At 40.4% G+C, this 20,577-nt stretch overlaps 1 protein-coding gene and 1 long non-coding RNA gene across 5 annotated transcripts in view; both read right to left on the bottom strand.

Annotated features, from left to right (window-relative positions):
* Positions 1–20,577, bottom strand: part of map4k2 (mitogen-activated protein kinase kinase kinase kinase 2) — a 44,723-nt gene that overhangs the window by 3,590 nt on the left and 20,556 nt on the right. The window contains exons 14-31 of one of the 4 annotated variants that reach the window (XM_051428537.1): positions 14,707–14,765; positions 14,562–14,614; positions 12,938–12,976; positions 12,502–12,535; positions 6,538–6,694; positions 6,231–6,397; positions 5,999–6,040; positions 3,220–3,304; positions 2,992–3,071; positions 2,770–2,830; positions 2,569–2,692; positions 2,400–2,458; positions 2,215–2,318; positions 1,297–1,474; positions 1,117–1,185; positions 933–1,019; positions 782–852; positions 635–690 (exon numbers count right to left, since the gene is read on the bottom strand). In XM_051428537.1, coding sequence (XP_051284497.1) covers positions 635–690; positions 782–852; positions 933–1,019; positions 1,117–1,185; positions 1,297–1,474; positions 2,215–2,318; positions 2,400–2,458; positions 2,569–2,692; positions 2,770–2,830; positions 2,992–3,071; positions 3,220–3,304; positions 5,999–6,040; positions 6,231–6,397; positions 6,538–6,694; positions 12,502–12,535; positions 12,938–12,976; positions 14,562–14,614; positions 14,707–14,765 — 1,525 coding nt within the window. The remainder of the gene's footprint in view (positions 1–634; positions 691–781; positions 853–932; positions 1,020–1,116; positions 1,186–1,296; positions 1,475–2,214; positions 2,319–2,399; positions 2,459–2,568; positions 2,693–2,769; positions 2,831–2,991; positions 3,072–3,219; positions 3,305–5,998; positions 6,041–6,230; positions 6,398–6,537; positions 6,695–12,501; positions 12,536–12,937; positions 12,977–14,561; positions 14,615–14,706; positions 14,766–20,577) is intronic. The other 3 variants (XM_051428538.1, XM_051428539.1, XM_051428540.1) reach the window with 3 other exon arrangements.
* On the bottom strand, positions 7,594–10,219 carry LOC127379239 (uncharacterized). The gene is made up of 2 exons (XR_007888274.1): positions 8,662–10,219; positions 7,594–8,542 (listed from the first exon to the last, which is right to left on the bottom strand). It is a non-coding gene; the product is annotated as an uncharacterized LOC127379239 (long non-coding RNA).

Genomic DNA, 20,577 nt, shown 5'->3' with positions numbered 1-20,577 from the left:
TAGAAAAATGTCTTATTATGGTACAGTTCTGTACAGAAGCCGAGAACTGCTATGGATTTTTATTTTTTTTGCACTGTTATATCGTGATAACGACTTATTATCTGGTTATCTCGATATAACAAAGTTTGTTTTCTCGTGATAATGAATTAATTTATTTCGTTATCTCGATTTAATCTAATTAATTAATAATGTGTTCGTCTTGATTTCAACCTACAAGAGCTGCCATGAACGGCTTCCAGTCAAGTACCGGTAGGCTACAGCTACAGCCAGTGGCTACGGAAGCTGTTTGTGGCAGCTCTTGTAGGTTGAAATCAAGACAAACACATTATTAATTAATTAGTTATCACGAGAAAATGATCTTTGTTATATCGAGATAACGAAATAAATGAATTCGTTATAACGAGAAAACCATCTTTGTTATATCGAGATAACAAGATAATAAGTCGTTATCCGTAGTTCTGGTAACCACAGCCAAAATATATATATTTGGTTTTTTTTACAGTGAATGAGGTTTTTTACAGTGAAAGTTCTTTGTAGGGGATTCAAATATTAGCTTATTTCTTTAATACTGCTATTAGTGCTATTGCTTCACCAGTGGATGATACTGATATTGTCCAATTAACGGTTAACATACCTGTTTGTTCCCAAAACCCTGAAAACTCGACTCTCATCTGTAATTTCTTGAGTCACCTGCAGATAAAGATGAACACACAGTGCATGCATAAATTTGACTGAAAAGAAACACACAACATCAGCTGACATGCATATCATAGATAATCACCTCGTTGGAATGGAAACTCTTCCCTTTCAGGCCGTGCTTCCAGAAAACCAGCACACTGTCCTGTAAGCAGACTGTGAGAACACGCCATGTCACTCAGCTGTCAGCGGTAACATCAAGACTCATTCACTGTTTTTCATGGGATAGTTTGTACCTAGAGTTTCAATGGGGAAGTCAAAGACCATTTCAGCTGCCAGCTCTTTGGATGGAAGCCCCCGGAGGTTCACAATCTTAACAGTTTCTGTCCAGTGAGGATCAAGATTGAGACAATGAATCAGTACGCGAGACGGCAGGAGGATGTAGAATATGTGCTGAGATGGTGAAAAGAAGTGACTTACTTTCTAACACGATGAGGACAGTGTCTCTGTCAAGCTGGGTTACCTGCGCTGCCCAGAGTGCTCCACTGTCTGCACAGGGACAAAGAAGAGGATTTAGTTGAAGCTTAAAGCGGAGCTCTATAAACAGGCAGCGGAGACACAGTGGAGACACAGTGGAGACACAGTGGAGACACATCATACCTGGAGCTGAAATAGGAGTGCTGTTCAGCTCTATGATGTCAAACTTAAGCTGTTGGCTGATTGGGCCTTTCCCGTTACTACAGTCCCTCACGCCGACGCACAGCTGGGGAAACTCGTCCGTCACCAACACCAGCAGCTCAAAGATTGGCAGAGAGTCTGGTAGCTTAATCGCTATGTGCTGCATGTCAAACAGACGGTGACATAAGAAGAAGAGTCAGGTTATATGATTCTGGGCGTGACTGATTTAGGGTTTTAAAGGAAGATGATGGCATTTTTAGATAAAAATTCAATGATCTTGTCTGAATCGATAGACCTTTTTCACAGGAGCCATTTTGATGTGAAATAGTAGGTTAAATACAGCTGTTTCCATTGATACTAATTATGGTTTACTGTAGCAGAGTGTTTCCAGTGAGCACAACAGCTGCACCCTGACTCTGTTTGACCTGAATGGAACAGAACCTTAATTATAATTGTTGGTAACTTTTTTTACCTTACTGTTTCATGTCAAAATGGCTGCTGTGAAAAAGGTCTGTTCACACAAATGGCTCTAGTGTGACATCTGTTGGCAAGTACATTTTGTAAATAGAAGTATTTTTTTTTTTGTGGCTTTTATTGCCTTTATTTGATAGGACAGCTTACGACAGACAGGAAAGGGGGGTAGAGAGAGTGGGGATGACACGCAGCAAAGGGCCGCAGGTCGGATTCGAACCTTGGCCGCTGCAGCAAGGACATTTTGTAAATATAAGGTGAAAAAGCTCAGATTTAAGTGCAGCCCAAACTGTTATAAATTGGAATGTGCTGTGAATTTACTGTCAAAACTAAATTAATCTGACCAGGAGGGAGGGATGAGTTTCCATGGTAACCCAGGTTAGACCTCTTTAAAGTTCCTTCATGAAACAGAATAAAACATGTCTGTACCTTTAGATGCATGAACTTCTGCAGAGGCTCATACCACAACAGTAGAACCAGGCCGGATGGAACCGCCCCACATAGAAATGTACTGTCTGTGTATGGGTTTCTAGCTGAGAGAGAGAACAAAGAAGTTCAATTGAGGTGACTGAATAAACATATAAAGCATATAGAGTAATCTCTACATCACTTACCTACACTACACCTCCTACAGCCTTTAGTGTCGGGAATCTTCACAGATATGGCAAACTTCCTGTGGATTGAGAGAGAACACACTGTTCAGTAAGAATAAAAAGAATGGCACTTACTACTACTGCTCCTACACTTCTACCGTTACTCCAATAACTCCAGGTCCGGTCCTACCTGGGGTTGATCCTCTCAGTGAAGCGGTTGGTGCTGAGGGACAGACTGCTGTGTTTCTTCTGCAGATGTCCTTTCTGTTCGAACAGAGCCGTCAGACTGTGGGAGTAAAGCTGGGAGGACTTCCCTGCAGGATGGAGGTTCTTTCTTAGAGCAGCAGATAATGTACAGCACTTTGTGTTCTCATTTGGCGAGATTTGTTACCTGAGACAGACATCAGCACATTGTTCATAACGTACAGCCACGTACATCGCTGGGGGAGCAGCTGTGGGAAGAGACAATTCCTTTGAGTTCATATTTACCAGGTCTGCACACCCCAGCTCAGCTATCATTTCAGTCATCAACTCATATCTCCAGTTTGGGTGATTGTAGTGCATTGTGTCGCAGCACTATAATGGTAAATGCATGGATCAGTCCTTTTCTTACCTTCTCAAGTGTATCTTCATGAAGCTCATTAAGGTTGAGTGTGTAGATACCTTCCTCTGCCCCCAGAATTAGGTACTGATCTAAGTAGGAAAAGTGTTTGTTCAAGGGAAATGGAAAAATATTCCTGCACAATAACATAAATGTGGGGCAATGATATTGTTTTTACTTGTACAACTGATGATAGTTAAAGCAAAAGCTATATGCATTAGGGAGACGTTATTGTCTTACCTCTTGTCTTGGGTAAAATCCAGGTGACAGCACAGTGGATTTTAAGAGGACAGCCGTTGAAGACTTTGGAGAAGCAGGCTCCCATCTACAGAAGCAGCACAGCAACTGAGTCACTAATGATCTGACATGGCTACAGTGACCCTTCAATTGTGGAATGATATCCATTCTAACAAAAACAGCATGTATTGTTATCACAATAATAAGTTGCACTGGGCACATTAATGACTCCAAATGCCAGCAAGCAGTAACTGAGTGTTGAGGTTTCCAAAGATACCAAATTAGGGGTGTCGATACATAAAAAATAGTGATTTTTAAAAGTGAAATATTGATTATGGTGTTAGTAATACACATAACAATGTGTAAATAATGCAGTGTCTCTTAAATCATTTCTTTCTGTTCCCGCTTTGTGGTTCTCACTCCAAGTAATGTACTTTAATACTGGTTGCCAGTTTTACAGTTGAGCAAGCCTCAGTCAGAACTTCCTGTACCTTTCCTGTACTTAACGTTAGATATGCTATGTGCTAGGCTAATCTATGTTGAAAAGATAACCCCATTTAGAAGATGGTTAAATGACTAAAGCGACATATAGTCACATCTTAAAAGTCCAGTGTGTAGGATTTATTGGCATCTAGCGGTGTAGTTGCAGATTGAAATTCACTCTGCCCTTCCATGAGTGTAGTAGAAGCACGGACGTAATTTGGGGGGGGGGCATGTCCCCTGCACTTTTTCAAAAGGCCGTTTTGGTCCCCTGCAGTTTTTACCGCCAAAAACAATGTTACACTATAGTAAACAGAAACAATCAAGCACTAGGACCAAGCGGAAAACCGCCCACAAGCTCTTCGATTGGCTCTGCCGTTTCTTTTGTGATTGGCCGTCCCTGCTGTCACTCCATCTTGCTTGCACACCGGTACTGCTATGTAAATGAGGTCTGTTTACCATATATTCCAATAAGTGTAAAGTTGGTGGTACTGAGTTGGAGTGAAGTTGACTAACAAGGTGAAACACAGAATTGGGTGATAATGTTTTGCTACATGCTTTACAACCAGTCAAACCAAAAAAGGGAACAGTAAACTTAAGAGTAGCAATAGAAAACTAGAAAACACAGTGAACTGAAAGAGTTAGTTTTATTAAAAATACGCCCCACCTCTGAAATCAAAATTTTTGTGTAGGAGAATCTATGGTGGCCGACAAATGTGAGAAAAACGCCCCCCAAATGTTACACACTCGACCTTTAAGCTAGTTAATGTTAGCAAAACATCCAACAGCTAACTAGATAACTAACAAGTGGTGTAAATTAGCTAGCTAGTTAGCCAGCGTTAGCGTTGCTAACATTCATTTTAAGATGTAACTAGCTACCTAACACTTGCTAGCATTAGCTAGCTAATTTAAGATGTGACTATATCTTAAACCTATCTCAAACCTTAGTTGTCTTTTCACAACACAGACAAGCCTAGCACACATCATACTTAAGCACAAGGAAGCCACTTTATTTTTCCCAGGATGGCAAAGTCATGACACGCCCCTACTCTGCCTCTGATTGGTTAGTTCTTGTTGCCTTCATTGGTTAGGTTTAGGCATGAGGAGTGAGACTGGTTAGAGTTGGGGTAAGAATGTCAGGGTCAGCCAGTCAGAGGCAGAGTAGGGCGAGTCATGACCTTGCCTCGGTTCTGACCATTGACAGTATTTATAATGGACAGAGCTTCCGGGTCGGAAAAGTGAAGCCAATGCAGAACTGTCTTAAACCTGCATTCTATGTAAAGGCCAGCAGGGGGAGCTCCATTGGCTGCAATTACACACCTAAACCATTCACTCTAATGGAGAATGAGCCGACTCCTTCAGATATGATAGATAGATTGATAGATAGATAGATAGATAGATAGATAGATACTTTATTTATCCTGAGGGAAATTCACTTCTTTTATGAGCTCAGTAAACAGTTTCCTAACAAATGTAGGATCTCACTCGCTAGTTTCAGTCTTCTTCCATACAGCATGATGTTTATTTAGTAAATTATAGTACAATTTAGAGTAAAATAGATGATAAAGCCGTGTATGATTTTGGGCATGGCTACTTTTTGATTGACAGGTCATTCTCAGTGAGTCTGTCCAGCACAGTGCACCAAACTCAGATCAAACTGTCAAACTAGGCAGTGCTGATCAGATATGAAGCTAGATTCTGTTACTGCGTTGACTATTACTCACCTAAATTCATTTCAGAAACATATTTTAGTGTAGTGTTTAGCTGTAATACGAGCTTGTGTGTGACCAGGCGAGCCGCCATTGTTTCTGGCTACGGATGAGTCAAAAGTATGCAGCCAATGAGCACAGCTCAACTCGCAGTCGGTCATCTCTGCTGGCTCTGTTTAACTGTCATGGCAACGACCGAAACGCAGAACTAGAGGCTATAAAACAATAATCCACAAACCAACGTCACGTCCTGATAGGTTCACACTTGGTTCTGACAGAGGCTTGTTAAACTGTTGGAGCGCTGAGCAGAAAGGGGAGGGACTTAGGAAGTGTAAAAAAAGAGACACAATAAAAGTTAAAAATGAATTTGACTGACAGAAATTAAAATTGAATCTAGATATCTGGTATTGCCCTATAACAAATATATCAGGCTGTCCAAAAACACTTTTGGACACCTTTGATGGAATAGTGCAGCTCACAAAAACTGTTCCTAGTGCAGCTCCTATCATAACGAGTAAGGAAGCTAATCCTGTTAGTGATTGCCATTGGTCCGCTTTTACTGTAGGTCACATGCTGTTAGATTTCACACTTACATGGACTTGAGGGGTAGGAGGAAGTCCATGACAATCAGCCCTCTAGAAATGTCAAAGGTTACACATAACAAATCATAGGGGATGATAAAAACTGTACATGAGATGCATTACAAATCAACATCATGTTTGGCTGCATGACTTAGACAGACATATTCATTAGGAAGTTATTAGGTTAGCAAATCACACAGGTTTACTGATGTTTACTAGAGACAGACGTTTGGCTTTCACTCACAGAGTCCTCAGTATTTTTCCTCAGTGTGCTCCATTCAGGTGACAGTGGTGTCTCTCTTTTCGGAGAGGAAACAGTGTTAGCCTTCCTCTTATCTGCTGTTACAGCGTCCCCCACGGGCAGACTGCAGCGCTGCCTGATATCCTGCGTGGCTGAGCACCTGGCCAACCCTTGTTAAACACAGGAGAGACAGTGAGAGGAAGTGCTTTTTGTCAGTCTTAACTGGGCCCTGGGCCAGTTTAGACTCACAGTTAAGACCTCAGACTCGACTGCGTGTGGGTGAGCTCTGAAAGGTTGTGATGTGCAGTACCTGCAGCAGAGGTGGAGTCAGCAGCAATGGCAGTGTCGGGGCCCAGTGTACAGCTTGGTCCCCGGGTAAGGTCACGGTCGTCCGTGTTGGGAGTTAAAGAGCTGAACGCTGGCAGGGAGGCTGTAGACGGGCTGAACAAACCACTCTTCCTACCTCCCTGAAAAACACCAGCAAAAACATTACTCACTGTGAAGGGGTCACATTTCAATATGTGATCTCAACCTGTGTGCCAATTGCATACTGTATACTAACACTGTAAAGTGTACACCATGCTCTAATGTGGACAGGTGTGGCTGTAGGGATGGTAAGGTCACTATGTCTTGAATAGCTTAAAATTCACTGAATCCATTTTGCCCTGTAGAGACTTTGGACTTTGTCTAATGTCTTTGGGGGGGAAAGAAGTTCAGCAGGGTACAAATACACTGAGTATTTTTATATGGGGATTTACTAGAGTAGGTTTACATGATTTAATGTTCAAAATGTTCAAAAATGTTTCCTCAAACTGTACATTGTTGCATCCAAATTTGATTTGTCATCTTGTTTTGGGTGAACATCGAAGTACGAGTCGGGGAGGAAACCTGCAACACTCCTGTCTGTTTAAACAGATGATTGATGTACAACGATTGAAACCAAGCAGCAACCTCTGTGGCTGCAAATGAAGTCAACACTGAAGTAACAAAAACTGCAGTTCCTCTAACAGCCACTTGAGGCTGGCTCCAGCAGTGAGTCAGTCTCCATAATAAAAATTCCAAGTATTGATTATATATTGGGAGAAAATTACAATTAATCATCTCTCTACTAAATTGAACATGCATCACTGGCTATATTTCAACTACAATTCATACTATTACTGCAACTCATAGAAGAAGCTCTAGTAACTTTTTTGGCTGTAAATCAATTGACTTAAGTTATCAGAATGTAACTTGCAGTTTATGTTACAAAATCAATATTTTGCATGGATTATTATTTAGCAGTGTATTTATACTTATATAAATACATTAAAAATGTGCAATGGTTTTGCATGGCTTTGAAGAATAAAATATGTGTTTCACAGTATCATTTTATTTTTATTTTATTATGCAGATCTGTATGTCATATCACATAAAATAAGAAAATACATTTTTAATTTGATTGGAAGAGTACCAATATGACACTGTCTGTGTGTTACCTGTACTTAGTATCAAAAAGCTCTTTCCAGAAAATTTCTTAGGACGGGATAAGAAAATGAAAAATGTGTAAAACATTACCGTTGTTACACTGAAATCCTTTATCTACATGAGAATAATTCCTAGCATTAAAAGACAGGTATACACGGAGCCACCATGCTGCCCTAAATAACTATGAAAGTTTTACAGCACAACAGCCATTTCTCTGCACCTGACCTCCACCCGGTGACCAGGGGACAACAAGTGCATACTCTGTATTTCCTGTGTTGTGCTAGAAAACCTATACAGGGCGATTTAGCCCTTGTCATTGTTGGCACTGATGCAGCTGCAGACTGTCCTCTTCATCCAGCAGAAGAAGTGATTGAAGCAATTCTTCTTCTCCTTCCTCTTCTTCCTTCCGGGATATGTGCCATCTGAAAATCGAAAGCCCAAATGCCTCAGCTGTCGTCGCTAAAATTAAAGTTCAGATGAAATGGTAGTCAGAGTCTATTTGTTTCCGCTTTTTTATGTATTTCCTGTGACAGGCAGCTAGGGAGGGACTTGTCACGGCAGCCAAAAGCGCTGTGTGTTGTTATGTCCCCCTAGTCAAGCAGCTATAGTGGACAGAGAACAGCACAGCAAGAACAGGACTGAATGCAGACTGACCTAAGACAGCTAACGTTAGCTGCACAAGCTAACTAGCTAACGGCAGTGTTGTTGGACTACACTCCTGACTTCCTTTAAATCCAGAGGGGTAAAGTCCCTGTCGATGAACATGTATTCCCTCAGTCACATCCAGCATCTACAACAATGTTGTAGTTGTCCAGGTTCTTCTACATGAGGAAATTCAGTAGATTCAACTGGAGATAACACAGTACATGACACGTGTGAGGCTTACTTGTTGACACATAGTTGGTTGTAACTTTCTGATATTAAGATAAAAGCAATATAAAACATGCTGATGAATCAAGGGACCTACTTCCTTTCTGAAGCTGCAGCTGTAGTGAGAGACCTTTACAGCAATAGTCTCGTTGGTCTCCTTTTTGATGCATTTGATCACAGCTCCAAAGCCACCTTGGCCCAGAAATGACTCCAGCTTATAGTCAGATGAACTGGATGATAAACTATCCAATTCCATTGTGAACTGTTTCTTAACCTGTTGAAATCCACCTTCCTGCTGTCACTGAGCTTAGGGTTAGGATCATCTCACGTTAAACAATTCAGTGTGGAGCTGTGCGTCTGAGATCTGATCCATACTGAGGGCATCCCCACCAGCTACTGGGACTTCATGTTCAAGTATATAAATGTAAGCTACATTTGTATTTGACACACACATATAGATTCAGTGTAAATTACATTACACACATGTATAAACAGCAGTCAAACTGAGCATTAACAATGCTTCACCTTAGACATCTCACACACTCTACATTAGGGAGCAACAAACAGCAGCTTACCTATATTACTTAAGATCTCAGTTGGATTCGTCGAGAGGCCGATTTAGTTTGAAGTTCAAACTCTTCTTCTCGTCCACTTGTAAAAAGTAAATAAGAGACTGGTACACAGCCAAGCTTCATGTTTTACATGGGTTCTGGAATATCATTATGCTGTCATGTTCTACAATTGAGATATCTGTGTACGTGGTTCCATGGTTCCGAATGTGAGCTATTTCTTATATCAGTCATCACTCAAGTACAGTTTTATAATGATTTTGGGTTTGACTCAGTTGTTGGAGAATGTTCTCAACCTATAAGGAGCATGTACTGCTTCAACTGATCTGACCAGGTAAATCCTCACATTGGAGATAAGAATACCAGGGAGTGACAAAATAGTATGTGTTAACAGGTAAAAATTGGACATTTTTTAAATTTTAAGTAAAAAAACGTATGTGTCGTATATATCCAAAACTAGGGATACAAGGTTTTCAGCTTCCAGTGAAACTAAAATCCACTCATTACTATAAGTACTTTTACATTTAGCACTGAATTGCTCTAACATTTATTTTAGTAACATGTTTACCATTACGTGATTTTTCAGCATTATAGCCTCTATTACTGAAGCAAAGGACTTCTTTCACTAAATGTCCACACACAATAACACATTCAATCTGTAGATTGAGTGAAGTGCTACGTGCTCCCTCTAATAGATTAAATGTGAAAAGTAAGTGGGTTGACGGTGAAGGATGAACGCAAATAGACAAAATCCCTGGCATGGTCTTTTTAGCTAGCAGTGCATAGCTAGCAGGTCAGCTAGCTAGCTAGCTAATAGACACACCACACTTGGCTTTTCTTGCCAAGACACACTCTGTGAAGCATTCATCTACTAGTATCGGTCAGGCAGTCCATGCTTGTCATGTCACATACAGAGTACTATTAAAAACGCTTTATATGTAGTACAAATAAGTCCAAATTCCAAATCTAGCTAGGGAATAGTTGTGGAGAAATGTGTTAATCACAGGACCAGAACCTGGGAGACTGTTCAACTCTCCTGTGACACAGTTTTTTTACTTGACTTTTTTCATTTCTTGCAGTTGCAGTTTTTTTTTACTTGACTTTTTTCATTTCTTGCAGTTGCAGTTTTGTTAAATATCATTTCAACATAATCATTTGTATTAAAATAGACCATTTCACAACATGAATTACATCTCAGAAAGCTTTTCTGGCAGAAGACTTCACACAAGCATGGGCTCCTGGCTAATCCTAGTGCTTAAATGCTAAACAGGACCTGTCTTGCCATGAAAAGCAAAGATATTCATAATAGCGCGTGCCTGTGATTCTAGACCTTTCAAAAATGTAAACTGTTGTTGTTCCCAGTCTGTAACTGGTTACCACAGTTTGCAGACATGAGGATCCACAGAGCCACAGGCTGGTCTCTCTGACATTCTAGCACGATTCGTATCGCTTTGGTTCTAGGACTAGGTGTGTGTCCAATATATGTTGAAAACCAACACAGCAACATGCTGCTTCTCCTAATGGTTTTTCTGGTGTTTTGGGAAAAGATTGTACTCGTGTAAGATGAAAATATGTTGGAGCTGACGAAAATACTGCAGAACACTTGAAGTACTTAAGTGGTCAGGTTGTTTATGTCGGTTTGAAATGTAGCTTCATGTTTTAGTGCTAAACTCGTTTAAGAAATCGCCCACGGTTTGAGTTCTACCAGGGACCTTTATTGTCACTCTCCCCCCATCTGTCCCAATATTTCCTGTCCCTCTGTCGGTTCTCAAAAAATGTAAAGAAAAAATAATTTAAAAAAATAAAATAATGAAATAATGTAGTTTATCAAGCTTATGGAATATTGGCACCTTTTGAGCAAAGAAAAAATTGTTTTTTCTGGCACATAAATGACATTTTGTAAAGAAATTATCACAAAACAGATCATTTAAACAAAATCTATCTGCACAACTGCAACTATTCTGTCTTTGTTTATTCTCCAACACACTAAGCTAACTTGAGCGCAGTGTGCAGGGATGTTGAAAGAGGGTAAATGAGTAAAAAAAAAAAAGGAATGAGAGAGCTTATTAAAGTACAATGTTAGGAGTACTCGGGTATCTGATTAGATGTTTTGTTTTTCTCTTCTTTTAAAACTCAACATTTTTAAATTTGAGTTTACTAAGAAGCTTAGACTTAAGTTAGGGTTCTTTTTCAGAAATAAGATTAAGTTAGGTTTATTTTTACAGAAATAAGATGAAGTTAGGTTTATTTTTACAGAAATAAGATTAGGTTAGGTTTATTTTTACAGAAATAAGATGAAGTTAGGTTTATTTTTACAGAAATAAGATGAAGTTAGGTTTATTTTTACAGAAATAAGATTAGGTTAGGTTTATTTTTACAGAAATAAGCAGAGCCTCTCTTTAAGCTGTAGGCAACATTTTGTATCAGTGCTGGACTATGCAGCTGTACTTTACATGAATGTTACTGCCCATACCATCAAGCCCTTGAAAGCTGTATATCACAGTTCTCATAGATTTATTACAGGTGACAGAACCCACCATTGCATAGTCTTGATTGTATTTACACAGCCATCCCTATTAAGTTAGCATTTTCTTCATAATCACTTCTAAGATTTAGAAATATGGAATAAATGGATAATTTGTTGATAATAAATGCTAAAAATGTATACATTTTAGGCTCCTTCTGAATAATGTTTTATATAAAGAATGCTCCTGTATTTCTTAATATGTCTGCTTGGGTAAATGGACCTGTACTTGTATAGCGCCTTTGTAGTCTTCTGACCACTCAAAGCGCTTTTACACTACATGCCACATTCACCCTTTCACACACAGTGATGGCAAAGTCCATCAAACAGAAAATAATTCATTCATACACATTCACACACCGATGCACAGCATCAGGAGCAATTTGGGGTTCAGTGTCTTGCTCAACATGCATCAGGAGGAGCCGGGGGATCAACTTCCTTCCTATTAGTGGACGACCCGCTCTACCTCTGAGCCACAGACGCCGTGTTGTGTTTGTGTTTGTGTTGTATTTATGTTTTGTACAAGAATGGTGGTATAGTATATTTTATCTGTCAATATATCATATATTCAATCTGTGACATAATTGTCGACTAATCAGTGTTTGAAGTAGAAAAAAAAAAAGATTTTAAGATAAGAGGAACAGCAGGGAAGCTCTGAAAAGTTGTTGATGGCAATTTCAATTTTTCTTCCTACAGTATTTAGTACAAATTCACACTTTCAAATTAATTTCCTATTTCTATTAGGCATAATTACTGCATGTTTTTTCCAGGTGTATACATACTCAAACCTACAGTATGCAATTGGAACACAGCTTCAGTTTCTGGTTGTATAGTTATCACTCACGTCAGTAGATGGCGCCCTCTTAATTGTCAAACTCCTGAAAGACAAAGGAGCAACAGTGTCCTGATCAGGCTCCAAGTCATCTGATGAGATCCAAATCAAGCATCACAACAACAAGCTGGACAACAAAGGTAGATGCTAAAGAAGCTGAGGGCAGGCTAACAGCAGCACAAAAACAAATATCCGGAGGCAACGCCACAAAAAAAAGCAAACAAAAAGCCAATGGGTTTGTGCTAAATCACATCCAGCTCATGAAGAAGTACAGCGGGACTTTAGGGTTTGGGATTAGCGGAGGGTAAACACAAACCCACTGATTATGCATTAGCTGATTTCATTTCATTAAACAAAATCATCACAAGCAGTTTATTTCAGGTGAATTCATGTGGGATGGGGGGGACACTGCTGTTAGGACAGGCTGGAGTTGATGGACGTGGCCTACCTCAGCTGCAGAGCTTGCTCCACACATTCCAACAGGCTCCTGCAACAGGAAGACCTGGTGTTTATCTGACTACGGGCCTGAATGGCCCACAACAATGGCAGGGAAGGAACCAGAGGTGCACTCCTATGGCTTTCTGAGGTCCGACAGTAGTGCTGATATTTGGACTGAGGCTCAAATGATCTAATCTACTACTGCTACTACTACTTTTCTTGTTATTGCTATTTATACCCCTGCTATTATGAATATCAGTAATACTGCTATTAGTACAATTATTTCATAACAATCAGCCTATTAAACCAATCTAACTATAAAGGATCCATGCAGGTCAGACCAAGATGTTTCATTCTTTAAAACACTCTGAGGCTGGTGACGGAAAATATGTTTTTGTCATATTCGCTGAAACTTTCACTTTATCCTGACAGTAGAACATTAACAGATAATCTGTGAAAAAATCAGGTTCCTCTGTCCTAATGACATTTGCAAGAATCCACCGGCCTGAATGAAAACAACAAATATGACAAAAAAGTTATTTTTATAAAAATTACCTACTACCCACTTTCTGTCATTACAGATACACTTTCTCTGATTGCTATGGTGCCCAAAAGTGCCCCCAAATCCGTAATGGAAATTTGGTAAAAAGAGGTTTCACAGTTATCACACACACACACACACACACACACACACACACACACACACACACACACAAACACAGACACACACAGACACACACACTTTTTGTCCACCCCACTTTCAGGTAACCTCTTCAACTCTGCACTGACAAGTGCCTGAATGGGACCAAAAAAGGTGCCTGTAATTCAGAACAACCCCATCCATAAACGCAACATAACCCTAACCCAATTTGTATTTTTTATCCATTTTAACACGGAAAGACAAGACAATTATCCAGTACTCAGTACTGGTGAGTACCAACCCATGTCAGGCACTGGCGCAATCAAAATACGTCCGTGGCCAATAATACTGTCTTTCAGAGGCGGTAGGAGGCTCAGTTTTAAAATTAGAGGTTCCCCTGACCTCTGACCTCAAGATATCTGAATGAAAATGGGTTCTATGGTTACACACAAGACCCCTTTACAAACATTTTATGCTAATCCCATGCAGTTTTTTGCATGCAGTATAAATGTTCTTGAATATTTCTGCATAATAGAATCAATAAACAGTATTGGAATTGAACAAATTGGGTATGACTGGAAGTACAGTAGCCAGTTCATTGCAGTGAGACCATTTTTTGAAACTCAACATATTTAAAAACTGTAGGCTAGGCTGAGATTGAAATGAAGTTGACATGAGAAAGTTAATTTCCCACTTTGAAACTCATTCTGGCACCACTGACTGCATCCACGCTCACTGATCCAAGTTCAGTTTTAGATGTTAACACAATTCACAAGCAGGGAGGAAATCTTTGGATTTGGGGGGCCCGTTGGACACTGTTAAAAAAGAATCAGAGTGTATTGCTGACAGAAGAGTGGAAGTTTTTCCATTGTTGTTCTCAGGTTAACTACTGATCGCTTCAGGGGAGGCATCCTGTACAGCTGTGACATCTTAACAGATAAAACCCATAATATTCTTAACTCAGAATGTAGGGGGAAGGGTAAAGAGGTCTTACGGTGAGTTGTCTTCATCTCCAGACAGACTCCAGTCATCGTCATAAGAGCCCTGCTGGAAGGGAAACCAAAACAGAATCTTTGCTCATATTCATTCATCGGTATACAGCACTGTCACAAAAATAACCTGCAGAAAAAGTGCATTACCAAATCAGGATAAGGCTCTGTGACTTTCCTCAGCGGAGGCCCAAACTTCACTTGGTCAACTGCAGAGAAAACATGTTGAGAATGAAATGAATGAGGAAGCATTCACACACGATTCAGGGTTGTATCAGACCCAATGTGCTCCAGCACAGTCCAGGATTTTTTCATGTTCACTATTGATGAGCACTCACTCTCAAGTGCATTGATTAGCCTTAGTTGGAGCCAGACACCGGATGTACTCCGCACCACACATTACCTATAATGTCAATCTAACCATGGTAGACTGGATTCTATAGCCCTGACCTCCTCATACAACAGCTGATAGCAACATGGCGACCGTACAACGACCATTCTGTTCACTTATCACCTGGACTATACCAACACTCCGTTCAAGCATTATTATTATAGCACCATTATCCTGTACAAAGGTTGCACTGACTTTCTACAATGTCTACAACACAATTTACACGGAACAACTCTTAACATACAGTATATACACTGAAACCTTCAAGAACATTTGAACTAAAAGCTTTTATTGTTTAGACTTAGTTTAGATAAGTAGTCCATCTTGGCCTTTCCCATCTATTTGATCACTACCTAACTTAAAAACATAAAAATTAAAGAACCATTGCTTTTTTTGATCTGTCCCACAGATCAGGGTTTTCTTGACAAATGTCAGACAAGATTGACACTCATCATGTCATCGACATCCACACTTCTTATTGATTACAGAGATCACACATTCTCCACATGAAGGCAACTTCAAAACTACTCGACAGATTTACCTTTGCAATGGATATACAGTGGCAAGAAAAAGTATGTGAACCTTTTGGAATTTCATGGTTTTCTGAATAAATTTAGTCATAAAATGTGATCTGATCTTCATCTAAGTCAAGTGTATTGACAAATAAAATGTGTCTAAAATAATAACACCACATTGTTTTGATCTTTCATGTCTTTATTGAGAACAACCAAAAAAACCTCATAGTGCTTGTGGAAAAAGTATGTGAACCCTTGAGCTAATGACCTCAAAAAAGCTAATTGGAGTCAGGTTTTAGCACACCTGGATAGAGGTGGGCGATATATATCGTTTGTGATAATATCGTCATTGTTGTTTTGACGATGTGCAAATTTCCATTATGGAGTATTTAAATTACGTCAAAAATATTGAAACGCACGCGGAAACTCCTCACATCCATTAATACGCGGTGCAGCAACTCTCTCTACAGCATAGCAGGATTCAGTCACGCGACTAGTGGGCCTCACGTGATCACGTGACCTCTCGCTAGCATCCTCCTTGCAACAGTTTAGCAGCGCGTTGTGATGGTAGAGAGAAAATGCAAACACCTCCAGTCCCTGAAGCTACCGGTACTTCAGATGATTTAGTGCCGAGACGTGGGTCTACCTCTCTGGCATGGAATGGTTTAGTTTCAAAAAGACTGATAAGGGTCTGTGTCCACCAAACACGTTTTTAGTGCTAGCAGCGCCTATGTTGAATACAAATCCTATGAGCTTCAGCGTTCAGAGCGCTAAGCGCCTTCAGCGGTAAAAAGATGCAGAGATGTTTTTTTTAGCGCAGCGCTCAGAGCGCTTCAAGTTTGAAATCTGCTCAACTTTTAACACCGCTGGGCGCTCGGAAAATTAGCGCTAAAAACACATTTGGTGTACACAAGCCCTAACTCAGACAATTCCAATCACATTTGAAAGGATATCGACTGATTATCGTTATCGCCAAAATCCCCCAAAATAACGAGATATTATTTTTTGCCCATATCGCCCACCCCTACACCTGGAGTCTCTTTAAGATAATAACTTTGGAGGTGTGGACTACAGCTACTTTGACTGATAAAAACCCCTCAAACTTTTGGAGTTTGCTCTGCACAAGAAGAACACGCTTATGTGAGCCATGCCTCGCCAAAAAGAGCTTTCAGAGGATCTACGACCAAGAATTGTTGATTTACATAAAGTTGGCAAGGGTTACAAAGTTATTTCAAAGACTTTAGAAATTCACCAGTCTACAGTTAGGCAAGCAATCTACAAATGGAGACACTTTGGGACTGTTGCTACCCTACCAAGAAGTGGGCACCCAGTCGAAATGACACCAAGAGCACAACAAAGACTCATCAATGAGGTAAAGAAACAACCCCGAATGCCAAAGATTTGAAGGCATCATTGGAACTTGCTAACATCTCTGTTAATGAGTCTACAATACGTAAAACACTGAACAAGCAGGGTATCCACGGCAGGACACCACGAAGGAAGCCACTGCTTACTAAAAAGAACATTGCTGCACGCCTGAAGTTTGCAAAAGACCACATTGACACTCCACAGCGGTATTGGCAAAATGTTTTGTGGACTGATGAAACTAAGATTGAACTATTTGGAAAAAACACACAGGACTACATCTGGCGCAGAAAGGGCACGGCATATCATCATGAAAACATCATCCCAACCGTAAAGTATGGTGGAGGAAACATCATGATTTGGGCCTGCTTTGCTGCATCAGGGCCTGGCCAGCTTGGAATCATTGAGGGGAAGATGAATTCCCAAGTATATCAGACAATTCTTCAGGATAATGTGAGAATGTCTGTACGTCAGCTGAAACTGTGTAGAAGGTGGGTGATGCAACAGGACAACGACCCAAAACACCGGAGCAAGTCCACAACAGAATGGCTTCAGAAAAACAAAATCCGCCTTTTGGAGTGACCAAGTCAGAGCCCAGACCTCAACCCAATAGAGATGCTATGGATTGACTTGAAGAGGGCCATACACATGAGACGTCCAAAGAATATGACAGAGCTAAAGCAGTTCTGCCAGGAAGAATGAGCTAAAATTCCTCCTGAACGATGTGCAGGTCTGATCCACAGCTACAGGAAGCGCCTGGTTGAGGTTATTGCTGCCAGGGGGGGGGGTCAACCAGTTATTAATTCTAAGGGTTCACTTACTTTTTCCACTGCCATTTTGAATGTTGAATGAGAAGATAAAGACATGAAAGATCAGATTTTTTTTGTGTTATTTTTACACACATTTTATTTGTCAACACCCTTGACCTAGATGAAGATCAGATCACATTTTATGACAAATTTATTCAGAAAACAATGAAATTCCAAAAGGTTCACATACTTTTTCTTGCCACTGTAGTCTATTTTTTGGAGACTATCTGACCATTCCTTAAATGTCACCAGAAGGCCCGCATATTTCCATGTGTACAGTATCAAAATCTAAAGGGCAGATAGCTTATATGACCACTCACATCCACTTTCCTCTAGCATCACCATCAGGTCAAAATATCAACTTAGAACACAAGACACGCAGAACTCCATTTCCAGATGAATTCTGCAGACTAGCTGTTAAGATGTATCTTGTTTTGGCTTCTCTGTTGAAGTGACTGGGGTGTGATTGACAGGAGGAAGCAGGCCGTCCTGTAACCACAGAGAACCTGAGCTATCGGTCGACACTCTGTCTTTGAAGCAGATGATGGGAAACTAGCGAACCAGAAAGCAGAAGCTGCTGTCTCGTCTCGGATCAGTTAGCTCTCTCTGCTGAATGCCTGCATCCATAGATTATCGTAATTTTAAAGTATAGAACTTGATATAAGAAGTCTTTGAGGTTCTTTACTGTTTGAAACTGAATATTAGTATGGCAGGGATAGAAAACCAGTTGCAAAATGTGTTTTGTAATGACCAAATACACAACTATTATTTATTTTGCATGTTTTTACTACCGCTTTGAATTTTCTTTTACCTTGCCAGCAGTCCGTGGTTTCACTTCAGTATGAAAATCAACTTGTAGAGGCTTGAAAAAAGCTTGTAACAGAAATTCCATCACAGTGAACATGGTGTGTCATTTTTTAAAGATCCATTGCTGTCGCAACATAGAAAAGTGATTGGTGGCAGCTGATTTGAAAGCTCACCACTGTATTACATTCGCCACTGCTCCATATTATTTGTGGCTTGTTGCATTACTATTTCTGTGTTACCAGTTGCATTCTGCCAACTATTACCTTCTTTTGCCTGATATTTAACGTTATTTATTGCACTTTTCCCCCCATAACCTTCTGAACCATTCTGGCCCCTGCTAGTAACCTTGCGAGGCAGATGGACTTGCAAGATCACAAGATCGTGCGCAAACCCTTGCCAGGCTTCGAACTATGCACTCAACGACTGCAATTTCCCAGCTTGGGATCAATAAAGTCTATCCATCTATCTATCTATCTATCTATGAATACTGGCAGCTACGGCACGAGCTACCGCCGTGGTTTAACGTTAGATGTGCTAGCCCCAAGGAGGAGCTCCGGGCTTTTAAGCCAATTTCACATAGTGGCCAAACCTTGTAATGACAGCAATGGTGTCCGTTACGTGATGCACACAGGCCCCAAAAGACAATTGCCCATAGGCTTACATTGTGAGTTTACAGGTTTTTTTGAGCGTCACAAACCAAAAACTGACTTGTTATACTATCAGAATTTGATCCATTCAGTCTGATAACATTTGGAAAGTCTTGGAGAACTGCACAGTTAGATTATTTTATCCCCATTCAACTTAGTGGAGGTCTAAACCGGAATTTAGTTAGATCATCAGTCTCATATGTGGAAGATCTGGGGAGTTTTATACTTGCAAATTTAACTTTTTTGGCTTCATGCGCCACTAAGCAGCTTCCATAAGAATGACTGTAGCCCCGCCTCCAACACTGTATCCAGTTCTTCCTTAATACATCCATGGTAATAATGTGTGGGAAAAGTGAGGAGAATGTTTGCTCGAAAACAACAATGGCGGCTGCTAAAGATGATAGCATAGATGCTGCTAGCATCAGTTACATCAGAACTGGACAGTATTTCTTCATTGAAAGAAGAGCAAAGAACAGCACTCAAGGCTTTTCTCTACGTAAAATACTTTTTACTCTTCTCCGACTGACTTCGGTAAGATTTTGCCTACCTTCTATGGTTTGTTGAACTGACTGCAGTTCACCTATGATAGACGGTAATAAACAGATGTTTCATCCAATCACCTGCCAAGTATGTTTATTCTTAACTGATGTTTGCTTGGTTAAACAAAATATATATTCTTCAATTTTCTTTATCTCAGTATGTTCTAGTTGTACGGCTGGGTGTCATTAGACATTTTTAGCCTTGCTTGCAGTATGGCTCTATGGGGAACAACATCAGTCTGCCAGTCAGGTGGTAAATGGTAAATGGACCTGTACTTGTATAGCGCCTTTCTAGTCTTCTGACCACTCAAAGCGCTTTTACACTACGTGCCACATTCACCCTTTCACACACATTCACTCAGTGATAGCAAAGTCCATCGAACAGAAACTAACATTCATACACATTCACACACCGATGCACAGCATCAGCAGCAATTTGGGGTTCAGTATCTTGCTCAAAGATACTTTGCCGTGTGGGAGGAGGAGCCGGGGATCAAACCAACAACCTTCCAATTAGTGGACGACCCGCTCTGCGTGCCCTAATGACTTTGGTAATCCCCTTAAATTTTCTGCTACTGCCACCATGAGGTTGACATTTGTGGTCTTAAGTTTTACCAGCTGTTGGATGGATTTCAATTAAATCTGGAACAGACATTCATGGTCCCAAGGGTATGAAGCTCAATAACTTTGGTGATCCCCTGACGTTTCATCTAGCGCCACCAGCAAATCAAAGTTTTCACTTATCTTGAGAAATATCTTTAGAGCTTCTCAATGTCAGTAGCCTCTGCAGTAGTGTTACTAACATCAGTAGCACTGTGTACCTTCAAAGCACATATTGGTGCAGGTGTTGAGTGGGTTTTCGTATCTACGTCTAGCACTCGGTATGGTAAGGGAAGTTGAGGTCAGCGTCACATTGATTTATCATATGGTACCGGGCAGACTGTGAAG

The sequence above is a fragment of the Dicentrarchus labrax genome, unplaced genomic scaffold, assembly GCF_905237075.1.
Source record: "Dicentrarchus labrax unplaced genomic scaffold, dlabrax2021, whole genome shotgun sequence".
NCBI classification, from domain to species: Eukaryota; Metazoa; Chordata; class Actinopteri; family Moronidae; genus Dicentrarchus; species Dicentrarchus labrax.
Note: the sequence above shows the minus strand (reverse complement) of the source record. Positions and strands in the feature narration are given on the sequence as shown.